The following is a 16,550-nucleotide window of genomic DNA, read 5'->3' as shown; positions in this document are numbered from 1 at the left end:
GAGGGGGGTCTTCCCGACCCAGGGATCGAACCCCCATTTCCTGCATTGGCAGGTGAATTCTTTACCACTGAGCCACCTGGCAAGCCTCTGCACATTATGAGCTTTTGCCTGAACATCACAGGCTGGCAACTAAGAAGCATCTGTCATTTCTTCCCAGAGAAATGGTCCTTTCTTGCCTCCCAGCTGTGTTGGGCTGGGGTCCCCTCTACTCACACCTGCACCCCGTGTCTGGCTCACTTCCACTAACCATCCTGGGCCCCCAACACCACATCCACTCTGGAACCAACGGCCACCTCCCAGCCTCCCGAACACCCTGCTGCATTACCAGTCGGGGCTCCAAACTCTCTGCTCCCCACCCCCGGCCCCCATTTTATTTTTGGCCACAGGTGGCACGCAGGACCTTAGTTCCCTGACCAGGCTTCAAACTCATGCTTCCTGCAGCGGAAGCTCGGAGTCCAAACCAGGAGACTGCCATGGCAAGTCCCCTGAACCCTGCTGACGGCTCTCTGCTTAAGCTACCAGCCCCAGTCCAAGACTCTAGTCTCCTGAAGGCCAAAGCCCAATGGTTATCTCTGTTACTTCCCCTCCGATACCAAAGTCTGTCTCACAACATGACAGGCAACGCTTCTGGCAAGGACGAACTGAGAGGAGGAGGGGAAGAAAAGACGTCAGCAGGGGACAGCAGGGTCCCTTGTCCAAAGCCTGCTTTCATCCCATACCACAGGAGGAACACAGCACACCCCGCGCCCCCTTTCGGGGTTGGTTTCACGCCTTATCAAGTCAGGGCGAACGCAAGCAGGCTCCCCAGCCGTCTGGGAACACAGTCCTGCCCCTGATTCCAACCCTGTTCTCAGACACCTGAAGCAAAGGAGCAGTGGGGATGTTCAAGCACCGGAACGACTGGAACCACTTAATCATTCAGTTTTCAAAGCGGAAATGCAGCCTGCAGGAGCTGATAGGCCATCGAGAGGCAGGAAGAGGAACTGCTGGACACAAGAACAAAAGTGCCCCCGGCTTGGGAGACGGGCGGCTGTTTTGTCTGCAACGGATGGACAGACTGGCCCCAGCCTCGGGGCCGCTTCAAAGAAGCAGGGGCACTTGTTCAGATAAGGCTGCCGTTCGGCAGCACAACAGAGGAGACTGGTCAGGGGCGGGATCCAGCAGAGAAGGCTACCTCGCCTTCCCCTGGGGTGAAGTCAGAGCTCCCTGCAAGCCTTCATCTCTTTATCAGGTAAACACATGGGTGATCTCACCCATCACGAGGACTGTGCTTCTGGAACAAGTCTTTTCATGGATACTGCCCCAGGCAAAATGCTCGGGGTGTCCTCCTGAACCCCAACCGTGCTGCCCCGGGTTAGTTCCCTGGTGGTCCGTGGGTTAAGACTCCCGCACATGCAGTACAGAGGGGTGCATGGGTTTCCTCCCTGGTCGGGGAACTAAGATCCCGTATGAGGAGGCCAAAAAGGAAAAAAGAAAAAGAAACCCAAGCCCTCCAGTATGATGGTCTAAGGGGCTGGAGGTCGTTGGGAGGAGATTGGGCAGGGTAGAAAGTGAAAGTCGCTCAGTCGTGCCTGACTGTTTGCGACCCCATGGGCTATACAGTCCATGGAATTCTCCAGGCCAGAATACTGGAGTGGGTATCCTTTCCCTTCTCCAGAGGATGTTCCCAACCCAGGGATCGAACCCAGGTCTCCTGCATTGCAGGCGAATTCTTGACCAACTGAGCTATCAGGGAAGCCCCAAAATAGGGCTGTTTGATTGCTTTAAGTAATCGAACATTACTTCCATTGCTTTCTACAGTGGATCTTCCCAACCCAGGAAACTGAACCTGGGTCTCCGGCTCTGCAGGCGGATTCTTTACCAACTGAGTCACAAGGGAAGCCCATGAGGGTGGAACCTTCAGAAACATCAGGGCTGTTATACTGCACCAAACATTCCCAAGACCTCCCTGACGCCTTCCACCACGTAAGGCCACCAGCAGATACCACCTATGAAACAGGTCCTCACCACACACTGAATCTGCCAGCAACAACATGGACTTCCAGACTCCAGACCGTGAAAATTAAAATGTTTGTTGTTTATAGGTTTGTTTTTTTTTTTTTTCAATCACAGCCTAAATGTTATCACCAACTCAACTGACATGAGTTTGAGCAAACTCTGGGAGATGGTGATGGACAGGGGAGCCTGGCATGCTGCAGTCCATGGGGTAGCAAAGAGTCGAACAGGACTGAGCAGCTGAACAACAACAACAAATTGGACAAAGACAGACGTCAAAGGTGCAGCTCAGACAGCCTAGCTAAGCACTGCGGCGAACACAGAAGTTTCATGATTTCTACATGCTAGTGCTCAGAGCGTAGGGAAGGCTCCGGGTACAAAGACACCAGCCCTCCAGAGGGGCCCTGGGGACGGGGCAGGGCGCTCGTCACTGAAAGCACAGGGCTATCCGGGCCTGGCCTCTGGTTCAGGTCAGTTCAGTCGCTCAGTCGTGTCCTGATCTTTGAGACCGTGAACGTCAGCACGACAGGCCTCCCTGTCCATCACCAACTCCTGGAGCTTGCTCAAACTCACATCCACTGAGTCGGTGATGCCATCCAACCATCTCATCCTCTGTTGTTCCCTTCTCCTCCTGCCTTCAATCTTTCCCAGCATCAGGGTCTTTTCCAATAAGTCAGTTCTTCGAATCAGGTGGCCAAAGTACTAGAGCGTCAGCATCAGTCCTTCCAATGCATATTCAGGACTGATATCCTTTAGGATGCACTGGCTGGATCTCCTTGCTGTCCAAGGGACTCTCAAGAGTCTTCTCCAACACCGCAGTTCAAAAGCATCAGTTCCTCGGCGCTCAGCTTTCTTTATGGTGTGACTCTCACATCCACACGTGACTACTGGAAAAACCATAGGTTTGTCTACACAGGCCCAGGGTGGGTGGATCCTCTAGTTGTTGTTACTGTTCTTGAAGAGGCTGGACATCTGGATTTTTATGGGGAGTATCCCTGTGTCCTCAAATTGTTGGCACGCTTTATATTTCAAGACTTGGTGAGGGACTTCCCTGGAGGTCCAGTCATTAAGCATCTACCTTGCAAGGCAGGGGATGTGGGTTTGATCCCTGGACTGGGAAGTAAGACCCCACACGCCACAGAGCAAGTAAGCAGGCACATGGCAACTACTGAGCCCATGGGGCACAACCAGAGAATCCAGGCACCGCTACGAAAGATCCTGCGTGCCACAACTAAGACCCAGTGCAGCCAAGTAAGTGTGTGTATGTGTGTGTGCGTGTGTCAGTCACTCACTTGTGTCCAACTCTGCAACCCCATGGACTGTAGCCTGCCAGGGTCCATGGGGATTCTCCAGGCAAGAATACTGGAGTGGGTTGCCATCCCTTCTCCAGGGGAATCTTCCTGACCCAGGGATTGAACCCAGGTCTCCCACATTGCAGGCAGGTTCTTTACCATCAGAGCCACCAGGGAAGCCTTGATGCAGCCAAATAAATATATAAATGTTACAAAAAAACACAATAAAACTCGGTGAGACTCTTCCCCCACCCCTCAGAAAACAGTTGCAGGGAAAAGTCACATCCGTGTAGCCCTCAGTGGGCAGCCTGTGGCTTGGGTCGTTCCCATCATACCCGCCTCCTCTGTGCAGGTAGAAACCCCGGTCAGTGAAGTTTCCTGCACACCAAGGCGACCCCCTCAGCGCCCAGCCTCCAGTTCCTCTCTGTCCCTCCCGACACTCGGCCTGAGTGACCTTCAGGGACCTGCTTCTGCCCAGATTCCTTGGGATTGTATGTTTTTTTGACGGGGGGCGGAGCGGCACCCTCTGTCACTGCCAGGATCATCAGGCCGTCTGCGATGGCTAATGGCCCTGCTGTGCCCCAGCCACCGTCCATGTGGACACGGGGGCGGAACATGATCTCTGACCAGCGAGTGGGTGGGGGCCAGGCCGGTCCTAACCGGAGACGGGAGCTGGCGGAAGCGGACGTCAGTTGGACGCCTCTGGGGAAAGCCTTTGTCTCTGCATCAAAGGGGCAGAAACATCTGGTCCCACCCTTTCTTGTGGCCCTGAACAAAGAAGCGTGCTGTGGATGCAGCAGCTGGCGTGCAGCAGTGGGGCTGCAGAGACCCTGAGGGTCGCGGGGCCCTTAGAAAACCGGACCCATTCATTCAGAAGACGGCGTACTTCAGAACGAGCCTGAACTCTTTATAAACCCAAATCATTTCTCCTTTTAATGTTTATAATGTAAAAAAAAATTTTTTTAACATCCCAACATGGAAAAATAGTTTAAAACAATAAAACTTGGTTGAGCTTTCTTATTCAAAAAGTATTAATGGGGTACCATTTATTTTCATATCTGAGAAACAGGCTACAAAAACCTATGTGTCTTGCAACGCTCATGCTTTTATTTACAACTAAGACATACTGTGGCTTCTCCCGTGGCTCAGATGGTAAAGGATCGACCTGCAACACGGGAGACCTGGGTTGGGTCCCTGGGTCGGGAAGATCCCCTGGAGAAACGAACCCACTCCAGTGTTCTTGCCTGGGGAATCCCATGAACAGAGGAGCCTGGAGGGCTACAGTCCATGCATGGGGTCCCAACTGACAGGACTGAGAGACTAACACTTTCACTTCTTTCAAGACATACTGCACATACCCTAGAAATCTACCAGCTCCAAGTCACTACATTTTTCCTCATCTAATCCCCATACTGCTGACAGAGGAGTATAATGCATTCGAAAAATATATCATGGGAGGGAGGGGGACATCCGTGGAGGTCCAGTGGCTAAGACTCTATGCTCCTAATGCAGGGGGCACAGTCAGGGAATTTCCAGTTAGGGAATTAGATCCTGCATGCTGCAACTCAGATCAAAGATCCTGCACGCCACAACTAAGACTCAGCACAGCCAAATTCATAAATAAATTTTCTAAAATATATATATATATACACACACACACACACACATATATGTCTTGGAGGAGGAGAGTAAGGCCTTCCCAGGTAGCACTAGTGGTGAAGAACCCTACTGCCAATGCAGGAGATCTAACAGACCCAGGTTTGATCCCTGGGTCGGGAAGATCCCCTGGAGAAGAGAATGGCAACCCACTCCAGGATTCTTGCCTGGAGAATCCCTATGGACAGAAGAGCCTGGGGGTGCTACAGTCCACGGGGTCACACAGAGTCGGACACAACTGAAGCAACTTAGCAGGCACACAGGGGAGTGAGGACTGATACTTATAAAATCTAGATAGTCTAAATCAATGAGACCACATGAACGGAGATTTTTCACCAAACATACTCCACACCTCCACAGTAATACTATTTCTCCACACTGAATTAAAGTTTAGAATCAAAGCAAAATTGTTAAATTATTATGCATCTAACTTGCAATCTTCCTCTGCCATCTAAAAATAGAAAACTTTTTAACTACTCCACGCACCCCAATATTCAAAGCAACACTGTACACAATTAGCCAAGACACGGAAACAGCCTAAATGTCCATCAACAGAGGGGTGGATAAAGAAGATGTGGTACACATACGGTGGAATACTACTCAGCCATAAAAAAGAATGAAATGATGCCATCTGCAGCAACATAAACGATCTAGAGACTATCGCATTAAGTCAAACATCATATGATATCACTTAGCATGTGCGATCTAAAATACGGCACGAATGAACTCATCTACAAAACAGAAGCCAACTCACAGGCACAGAGAACCGACTGGCTGCCAAGGGGGAGAAGGGGTGGGGAGGGGTGGACTGGAAGTCTGGGGTTAGCAGACGTAAATTACTAAATATAGGATGATAAACAACAAGGCCCTGCTGTAGAGCATGGGGAACTATATTCAATATCCTCTGATAAAGCGTAATGGAAAAGAACATAAAAAGCAATGTATATACATATGTACAACTGATTCACTTTGCTGTACAGCAGAAGTGAACCCACCACTGTAAATCAACTTTAGCTCAGAAAAAAAAAAAAAATTTAAGCTATTCCAATTATGATGAAACAGCACCCACCCCCCCCCAAAAAAAAAAACGAGCAACTTTTTGCTGCCTTTTCAGCAGCCAACTTTCACAGGCGAAACTCTCATTCTTTAACATTACACTTATTTCTCCCAGGTTCATTCAAAGCTTTGGGGGTGGGAGGAATGGGAACATTCCTTTTTTTATGCATATTTATTTATTTTTAAAATTAATTTATTAATTTTAATTGTAGGCTAATTACTTTACAATATTGTAGTGGTTTTTGCCATACATTCACATGAATCAGCCATGGGTGTACATGTGTTCCCCATCCTGAAGCCCCTTCCCACCTCCCTCCCCATCCCATCCCTCAGGGTCATCCCAGTGCACCAGCCCTGAGCACCCTGTCTCATGCATCAAACCTGGACTGCCGATCTATTTCACATATGGTAATATACATGGGGAACATTCTTAACTAAAAAAAAAAGACAAAAAAAAAGACTCACATTAAAATGACTTAACTCTTATGACCCAGCAGTGTCTCAGCCAAGACATAATACATCAAGAGCTTTTCGGGGGAGGGGGGGGTGTTCCCTGGTTGGCCCAGTGGTAAAGAATCTGCCTGCCAATGCAGGAGACAGGGGTTCAATCCCTGGGTCGGGAAGATCTCCTAGAGAAGGGCATGGCAACCCACTCCAGTATTCCTGCCTGGAGAATTCCTCGGACAGAGGAGCCTGATGGGCTAGTCCCTGGGGTCACAGAGAGTAGGACACGACTGAGCGGCTTTCACTTTCACACATTTATCTGCTAGGAATGATGTGCAACCACGGGGAATTTTTATCAATGTGCTCAACAAAGGAAGGAGACAGTTATGTCCCATGGCAGGCTATCAAGACACACTTCTATCCGGAATATGACATGGCGTCACTGATACGTGGGGTCCGAAACATGACACACATGAACTGACCGATGAGACAGACTCCCAGACACACAGGCTTGTGGCTGCCCAGGGTGCGGACTGGGGTGGGGGAGACAGACAGACAGACTTGTGGTTGCCCAGGGTGCGGACTGGGGTGGGGGAGACAGACAGACAGACCTGTGGTTGCCCAGGGTGCGGACTGGGGTGGGGAGAGAAGGACTGGGAGTTTGACCTTAGCAGATGCAAGCTGTTATACAGAAAATGGGGACTTCCCTGGTGGTCCAGTGGCTAAGACCCCAAGGCAGGGGCCCAGGTTCAATCCCTGGTCAGGGAACTTGATCCTACATGCTACAAGGGAGACCTGGCACAGCCAAAGAAATAAACACATATTAAAAATGGAGAAGCAACAAGGACCTGCTGGACAGCCCAGGGAACTCTGCTCAGTACTCCATAACAACCTCATGGTCACCAGGGGGGAAGGATGGGGGAAGGGACAGTTAGGGACTTTGCGATGGACGTGGACACATGGCTGTGTTTAACATAGAGAACCAACAAGGACCTGCTGGACAGCACAGGGAAGTCAAGTCAATATTCTGTAGTAGCCTATAAGCAAAAAGAATCTGAAAAAGAAAGAATACATGTATATGTGTAACTACCATTCCAACAAAAAGATGACACTTATATTCTATATATACACATACACAGCAGCAGAAAATACCATTTGCCCCCAAGACACTTCTTATGACAACTGCATAAGAACTTCTTATGGCACCCCACTCCAGTGTTCTTGCCTGGAAAATCCCGTGGACGGGGGAGCCTGGTGAGCTGCCGTCTATGGGGTCGCACAGAGTCGGACACGACTGAAGCGACTTAGCAGCAGCACCATGCAGTTCTTATGCAACTTCTTGCAAAGAGAAGAGAATTTTCCATTTCCCAACTAAAGTTATTAGGAAATACCACAGGGGATTATTAGGAAATGATGCAGGAAATGCGTACCTACAAGTAATTTTAGCCTCGATTATTCACATATTTAAATTTTTTTGCAACTGCAGTTCTACAATCATTTATATTGTGGGTCTAATTCAACACTCCTGAAAACTGCAATTCACGGAGATCTGTGTACTTAGTAATGTATGACGTGTGTCCCAGGGGAGACTGGGCCTAACAGAAAAGGAAGTCTTTGCCAGACCCAGTTCGAATACCAATTCAAGATGGCCGGGCATTAAGAATGAAGCCTCAGGGACTTGCCTGGTGGCCCAGTTTGGCTAAGACTCCAGCACTCCCAATGCAGGGGGCCCGAGGTTCGATCCCTGGTCAGGGAGCTGGAAACTAAAAAGATCCTGCATGCTACAATGAAGATTGCAGATCCTGAGTGCCACAACTGAGTACCCAGTAAAGCCAAAAAAAATTAAAATAAATACATATATATATATAAGAAAACGAGGGCTTCCCTGGTGGGTCCAGTGGGGAAGAATCCACCTGCTAATGCAGGGGACACAGGTTCCATCTCTACTAGTCTGGGAGGATTGCACACGCCCTGGAGCAACTAAAGACAGGGCACCAGAACTACTGAGCTCAGAACTAGAGCCCACGAGCCTCGACTAACTGAAGCCCGCGCCCTAGAGCCCATGGTCCAAGAAAAGACAAGTCACCGCAGTGAGATGCCCTTGTGCCACCAACTAGACAGGAGCCCCAGCTCGCCGCAACTAGACAAAAGACCACACAGCAACCCACCAGAGCCAAAAATAAAAATCGATCTTTTTTTTTTTTTTTTTTTTAAATAAAACAAACCAGAAACCGAAGGGTCAAAAACAAGATGCTCATCACCTGGGGAACATCCCAGGCTCTACACTAAATCCCAGGTGAGACGGTCAATCAATGATGGCCAAGAGTTTTACTGCAGGATAAGGTTCTGAGCTTTTGCTGCTGCTGCTAAGTCACTTTAGTCGTGTCCGACTCTGTGCGACCCCATAGACGGCAGCCCACCAGGCTTCCCTGTCCCTGGGATTCTCCAGGCAAGAACACTGGAGTGGGTTGCCATTTCCTTCTCCAATGCATGAAAGTGAAAGTGAAAGTGAAGTCGCTCAGTCATGTCCGACTCTAGCGACCCCATGGACTGCAGCCCACCAGGCTCCTCCGTCCATGAGAGTTTCCAGGCAAAAGTACTGGAGTGGGGTGCCATTGCCTTCTCCGTCTGAGCTTCTTGGTCCTTATAAAAAGCATTATCGAGGTGGATTTTCATCTTCATCAGAGCAGACGCTGAAAGAGCACAGGGTCAGAAGAAAGGACAAGAGGCAGTGTACTGACAGAGCAGAAGGAAAAAACAAGTCTGTACCTTGGTACTTTTCTGTTTCCCACGCCGGAGACAGCAGCGCTGTCTGCACACAGAGACTCCAGAGAGAAAGACTGCAGGAGCCGGGGAGGAACGACAAAGACCTGACTTGGCAGGCAGCCTGCAGAGTTTTCTCTGAGGCCAGCCTACCGAACGGTCACCTGGCTCAAGGTGGGGCATGTATGATCACGTAATCACTGGGTTCCGGATCCTTGCAGGCACCGATGGAGAGACTCCTGGTTCTCAACAGGAAATGGAATTTATGACAGGGAGGTGGAAACCACAGGACCGAGAACTGCCCCAGCAGGTTCCAGAGCCGGCAAGGACAAGGAAAGCCAGCAACAGCCCGGGGGCAGAAACCAGCCAAGGAGCTGGAGGCGCCTGACGGCCTGCGTCCCAACCCCTCCCCTTACTTCCTCGTGAAAGGACAAAAAAGTCCTAGGATCTGAGAGATGACAGACTGGCCCAAGGTCACTCGGGGAGTGAACAGCATGGAATACGACTTGGCAATAAATCCAACTACACACATGCCTGAGAAATCAGTCATGTCTGACTCTTTGCAACCCCATGGAGTGTAGCCCACCAGACTCCTCTGTCCATGGGATTATCCAGGCAAGAATACTGGGGTGGGTTGTCATGCCCTCCTCTAGGGGATCTTCCCGAGCCAGGGACTGAACTTGTATCTCTTATGTCACCTCCAGTGACAGGCAGGTTCTTACCACTAGTGCCACCTGGGAAGCCTGGTCTCAAAATACAAGTTCAGCTAAAATAAAACAAAAAAACACCGGCAGAGACTGGGCTCACACGGCCACCCACGTTGCTCCAGGGGCCCAAGTGAAAGAATCTGGCTGGCTGACCCTTGAAGGCTATGGGGACTGGTAGGGCCCCCCAAGCCAAGACTTAACAACGGGGAAGCGATTTTGATAAACAAATCGGGGTGCTCCAAGGAAGGGCTATGGGAGTCTGGAACTCAAAATGCCAACCAATGTCCACTCATCTAGGGACATGAACTCTCACCCCGTAGCCATCAGCAGGCCACTCACTTTATGATCTGAAGCCACTTTAATAAGTTTGAGAAAAACCACTACCCCAAGTTCTATTGCTGCAGCCTGCTCAGTACTTCCACTCAGTAGCAGACGGTCAGCAACTCAGCCCAAGGAAGAAAACTGGCACTTACAGAGATCAAAAGCAACAGAGTGGTGCAGTGGTTAAGACTTCAGCTTCTTGGAGCAGGAAATGGCGACCCACTCCAGTATTCTTGCCTGGAGAATCCCACGGACAGAGGAGCCTGGCCGGCTACAGTCCACGGGGTCGCAAAGAGTTGGACACGACTGAGCAAGTTCACTTCATACTTAAGTGGTAAAAAAGCATTACTAGTAGGAACCAAAAAAGGTTTAGGCTACAAATTGTATTCTTGGTAATGTTTCTAAATGCATTCTGTCAATGTTAAAATTTCTAACATACACATTTAATTTCTTACGTGTAAGTTTTTTAAGAAAAATGTCTTATTCAAGTATTACATGCTTGCTGCCTTTCATATAATTCCATATTACTTTTCAAAAATAAAGTTATTTCTAGGAAAACTAAAAAAAAAAAAAAAGACCAGTTTCTAACGCAGGGGTTGTGGGTTCGATCCCTGGTCGGGGAGCTAGGATCCCATATGCCTCATGGCCAGAAGGAAAAAACAAAACATAAAACAGAAGCAATACTGCAACAAATTCAATAAAGAATATTAAAAATGGTCCACATTAAAAAAAAAAAGTCTTTATAAAAGAAGAAAATCGAAAACAGAGGGGAACTGTAAGCATGTGGAACACAGTGCCTTCCTGTCTACAGCCATCCTAGGCAGACAGAGAACTTGGGTTTAAATCTGTATCATTAAAGGCACTCAGCATCTATTACAAGTAGTGTATCTTCCATCTCGATAGACGGCTAGACACTGACATCACTTACGCTTCACTGATGTGAATTCATCTAATTCACTTAAAACCCTGGGAATGAGATGCAATGGCCTTCTGCACTTAACGGAACCATACGATATCTGTATGGTATGAGACTGGCAACTATACACTCATTTGAGCACATAATTTAATGGGCAGTTTTTAAATGAACAGCCCTTGAGAACCATGAAAGAAAATCAGGTTTGTCCTGGCTTCCTTTGGGTTGACTACTAAAACAAACATCGTGATGGTCAGCTCTAAAATAACAGCAGACCGTCAGGACACAAGTTTCATTTGTGATGATATACCCACATGAGAGGGCTTCCCTTGTGGCTCAGTGGGTAAAGAATCTGCCTGCAATGCGGGAGACCTGGGTTCCATCCCTGGGTTGGGAAGATCCCCTGGAGAAGGGAACGGCTACCCACTCCAGTATTCTGGCCTGGAGAATTCCATGGACTGTATAGTCCATGGGGTCGCAAAGAGTCGGACACGACTGAGCGACTTTCACTTACATCAGAACCAAACCCTCTTCTAGAAGTCTCCTCAAACCTTCCAGCACTGAACCTGAGTTATGGGAAAATGTTAGTTACTCCGTTGTGTCTGACTCTTTTCGACCCCATGGACTGTAGCCCACCAGGCTCCTCTGTCTATGGAATTTCCCAGGAGTGGGTTGCCATTCCCTTCTCCAGGGGATCTTCCCAACCCAGGGATTGAACCCGTGTCTCTTACGTCTCCTGCATTGGTGGGCAGGTTCTTTACCACTAGCGCCACCTGGGTAGCCCAGCTTATGGAAAGGGCCCACCTATTTTCTGAACAAAGACCTCAAACGGTGTATGACTGAGGGGTCACCCCCACCATACTCAGAACCCACAAGCAAGTCTTTGTGTGGAGCATTTTGACAACAAGCCTCTTGAAAAGGTTCAGTGCAAAGGTCAAGTTCGAGAACCAGAACAACCACATTTCCGCAGTCAGGGTTGGAGACAAAGGCAAGGTCACGCAAAGCTATCTTGAGTTCAGCTCACCAAACGTGGACTCATCTGGAACCCTGAAGACATGTGCTGCAAAGGCCTGAGTGGGGTTAACCTCCTTAGAACAGAAGTCCTTCAACACCACAGTATACTCCTGCTTCCAGTCCTTCCCTGCACTCAGGAGAAATGCAGGCCACAGACGCCAGAGATTAAAGAGGAGCAGTGTTTTTAAACTGATCGAGTCACAGGGACTCGGTTAAGTCGAATGGAAGAAATCTTTAGAAAGAACAAGGTGGGAACTTCCATGGTGATTCGGTGGCTTAAGACTCCTTTGCTTCCAGGCTTCCCTGGTGGCTTAGTAGTAAAGAATCCGCCTGCCGAAGCTCGGGACGGGGATTTGATCCCTTGGTCCAGGAAGATCCCACATCCCTTGGAGCAACAAAGCCTGGGAGCTGAAACTACTGAAGCCCGTGTGCCCCAGAGTCCAGGCTCTGCAACAGGAGAAACCATCGCAGTGGGAAGCCCGTGTTCCGCAACGAGAGGGTAGTCACCACCTGCCCCAGTTACAGGCCAAAAAAAAAAAAAGCCTGAGCAGGAACAAAGACCGAAAACAGCCCAAAAATAAATAAATAAAAATAAAGACTCTGTGCTCCCAAGGCAGGAACGTGGGTTCCATCCCTGTCGTGGAACTAAGATCTTGCATGGGGGCTCACAGTGGCTAAAAGTAAATAAAAATAAAAAGCAGAGTTTGTCAGAATGGATTTAAAAAAAAAGGGGGGGGGGGCAACTCTTGTGCTGTCTGCAAGAGGGGGCGGGGGGGGAAAGACCCAAACAAGGCAACACTGAAAATGGAAATGTGGACTTTGCTACAGCAGTTTGCACACCAAAGTTAACACAAGCAGGTCCCCTAATCACTTTCTGAGGACAAGAACACCGATGAGAACAACCCCCAGAGAACACTCATTTTGGGACTGGCCACGCCTTGCCCCACAGACTTCTTAGGAACAGTGTATTTTATAGAACTGGATACTGGAATAGTTTTTCTCCCAACAAAACTTGTTTGGTTTTTTTTTTTTAAAGAAATATTTACTTATTTATTTGGCTGCACTGGGTCTTAGCTGTGACATGTGGGATCTAAGTTCCCTGACCCGGAACTGAACCTGTGTCCCCTTGTATTGACAGCACGGAGTCTTAGCCACTAGACCAGCAGGGAAGCTGATCTCCAGGTAAATCTTTTACCAGATGCTTCCTGCAGCCCGCTCATATCGCTTTCCCCAACTCCTCGGTATGCAGACGCCCCCGGGACACTGCGTCTCTCACGTCCATCTGTGCTGAGCCCCTTGGCAGTACGCTGCTATGTTCCCGCCACGTCTGGGTTCACACGGTTACTGTGACTTCCTCTCCCTAAAATTCCTACAGTCCTTTGGTGCATGCTGCTTCTCACCACACCACAGCTTAGGAAATAAGACTTCTCACCCAGCAGACCAGGAGGCAGCCCCAAAGCCCCCCAACATGACCATCACACCCCAAGCACCATCTCGTGATCAAACCAAAGTCCTGACCAGTGACGGGCCCAGAGATGCATGTACAATTTCAAGGCCCCATTCCTTGTCCTTGGCCTGCAATGCTATCATTCTGGCGTGCTGGGCTTACTCTACGAGATTGTCTGGTTCAACAACACAGAGCTGAGCTCTGTGTCGACGCAAGCACAGAACCATAAACACAGTTGTTGTTCAGTCGCTAAATCTTCCCTGACTCTCTGAGACCCCATGGACTGCAGCACGCCAGGCCTCCCTGTCCATCACCAACTCCTGGAACTTGCTCAAACTCATGTCCATTGAGTCAGTGATGCCATCCAACCATCTCATCCTCTGTCATCCCCTTCTCTTCCCACTTTCAATCTTTCCCAGCATCAGGGTCTTTCCTAATGAGTCAGCTTTTCCCATCACGTGGGCAAAGTACTGGAACTTCAGCTTCAGCATCAGTCCTTCCAAAGAATATTCCCAGTTAATTTCCTTTAGGATGGACTGGCTGGATCTCCGTGCAGTCCAAGGGTCTCTCAAGAGTCTTCTCCAACACCACAGTTCAAAAGCATCAATTATTCCATGCTCCGCCTTCTCTATGGTACAACTCTCGCATCCATAGATGACCACTGGAAAAAGCATAAACACGGTAAACAGCCTTCAGAAATCCCAGTGAGGACATCCCACAGGTCCAAGGCCATCTTCTGATAGCTGGAGTGGGAAGCTAACGTGTCCTGGAGAGCAGTCTTCATTTCTGAGGGCCCACGACCTCCAAACCTTCACACAGCAGCAGCTCGCATTACCTCCAAAGGCTCTAGTGGGACTGTCACTGCGCGGCTGTGGACAACAATGAGTCTTCTGGAAGGCAGACACCAACCGCAAGAGCAGCCAGGCACAGGGTCTAAGGGGACACAGATGACCAGTCTTTGTGCAAGACGGCTCGTCTACAGGGAAGGATATAAAGGACCACAACAAGGTCAAAGCCACTAAGAATTTCCACCAGCACCCTTAGAAAGACAAACACTAAAGTTCAACAGAGGACAACGGGCCAGGACTGCCAACGGCAAGATCAGGAGCGGATCTCACCAAAGAGTGAGAGTAAAAGACGCCAGACGCAAATGAGTGTCCTATTATTCCATTTACATAAAGGTTCAAGAGCGGCTGATCTGGGGAACGAAACGGTGAAGACAGTGGTACCTTCGATGGGAGACGCAGGGGGACCTCTGGAAGACTAGGACATTTCTAGAACAGAGACAGGAATGTTCCACTTCTTGATCTAGACAGTGGGTCACACTAGACAGTGGCTGATCCCATGAAAATCCACCCAGCTGTTTATCATTTCGGGGTCACTTTTCTGAATACAAGTAACATTACCAAAACCACATACGTTAAAAAAACAGACGGTGATGCTGAGGCTGAAGCTCCAATCCTTTGGCCACCTGTTATGCCAAGAGCCGACTCATTGGAAAAGACCCTGATGCTGGGAAAGACTGAAGGCAGGAGAAGAAGGGGACGACAGAGGATGAGATGGCTGGATGGCATCACCAACTTGATGTACATGAACTTGGGCAAACTCTGGGAGTTGGTGATGGACAGGGAGGCCTGGCGTGCTACAGTCCATGGGGTCGCAAAGAGGCGGACACCACTGAGCAACTGAACTGAACTGAAGGACCAGAAACCTCAGGGCCAGAGAGAATCCTGCCAGCTTCCATAGCCTTCCTTGTGATGGGAGCCCTTGAAAGCTTGGAATGAACCAAGAGCGCCATCAGATGACATGCCGCCTTCAGACTCAGCCAGGAAGGGACCTCCATGCCCCATTAAGGGCCCACCATGCTTAAGAGTTTAGGACTAAAAGTCACCCCCCGGCAGCAACAAGTCTCTACAGAGGACCCCAGGATAGGCGTCTGGCTGCCCACATTCCAAGGACAAGCATGAGGAGATTTTCACAAACCGCTCAGAATTCCACAGGGACCCTTCGGAATTCCTTTAAACACGTTATCAGTCATCAACCGGAACACTAGGTCAAGACGAAGACAGGTTCAAACTCCCTAAATGTACGTTGCTTTAAGAAGAGTGGAAAGAATCTCAGGAAGTCATAAATAACGGGCATTTTACAGCACAGAATGTTTACAAAAGAAGTTGCCAGTATCATGAAAAAAAAAAAACTACATTAATAAAGCCAATTATCATGAAAAAAAAAAAAAAAGAAGTTGCCAGGACTTCACTGGCAGTCCGGTGGGGCTCTTTGCTTGGGACATGGAGTTCAATCCCTGGTCGGGGAACTAAGATGCCACACACCACTGGATATAGTCCAGGGAAAAAAAAAAAAGCCAAGTTTCAGTCCCATGCAGAAATACACACACACACACACACACACACACACACACACACACACAGCATCCGGATATCGGATTCAATGACTATAGTCCGTTATTGAAAAGGCTCTGGTGTTTTGTGCACATAACTCACGGGGCTTGATTACTGAGTCGTGCCCAGCAATGTCTCCAGCAAACACTGGGGCAACTCAGACTCTACTGCCAGCGCCCTGCCCAGCTGGGTGACCTCGGGTCAAAGGGGAGTATTGAGCTTGGGGGGCGCAGGATGGTGCAGAGAGCCTCCTGCGTCTGGTACACAGAAGACCAGAGAAAGAGGAAGACGCCATCATTCCACCCTCTCTCCCTGCTTCTCATCTCCTGTCGACTCCCCTTTCCCTCCCTAGGAATTCACCCTGGCCGCAGCTGGAAACGCCACGGGCTTTTCGTCATTTATGACATCAGCCAAAGGGAGAAGGCAGCAAACACATCAAAGGCGTGTACGATAATTTATACTACAGTTATTTCCTGCATCATAAAAAAAAAATCCTTGCATACACATTTTAACCATATTCACTTTTAAAGACAGAATCTATCC

The 16,550-nt window shown here is 49.1% G+C and overlaps 1 protein-coding gene across 4 annotated transcripts in view; it reads right to left on the bottom strand.

The window, feature by feature from the left end:
• SHROOM2 (shroom family member 2) overlaps positions 1 to 16,550 on the bottom strand; it is a 141,088-nt gene that overhangs the window by 85,461 nt on the left and 39,077 nt on the right. Inside the window, exon 1 of one of the 4 annotated variants that reach the window (XM_027533604.1) lies at positions 9,213 to 9,494. The exons of 1 other annotated variant lie outside the window; for it this stretch is intronic. In XM_027533604.1, the coding sequence (XP_027389405.1) occupies positions 9,213 to 9,389 (177 nt within the window). In that variant the 5' untranslated portion in view covers positions 9,390 to 9,494. Of the gene's footprint in view, positions 1 to 9,212; positions 9,495 to 16,550 lie in introns of those variants that run through there. 2 more of the 4 variants (XM_027533602.1, XM_027533601.1) reach the window with 2 other exon arrangements.

Source organism: Bos indicus x Bos taurus, chromosome X, assembly GCF_003369695.1.
Source record: "Bos indicus x Bos taurus breed Angus x Brahman F1 hybrid chromosome X, Bos_hybrid_MaternalHap_v2.0, whole genome shotgun sequence".
In the NCBI taxonomy this organism is placed as follows: domain Eukaryota; kingdom Metazoa; phylum Chordata; class Mammalia; order Artiodactyla; family Bovidae; genus Bos; species Bos indicus x Bos taurus.
This window is presented reverse-complemented; position numbering and strand designations above follow the sequence as displayed.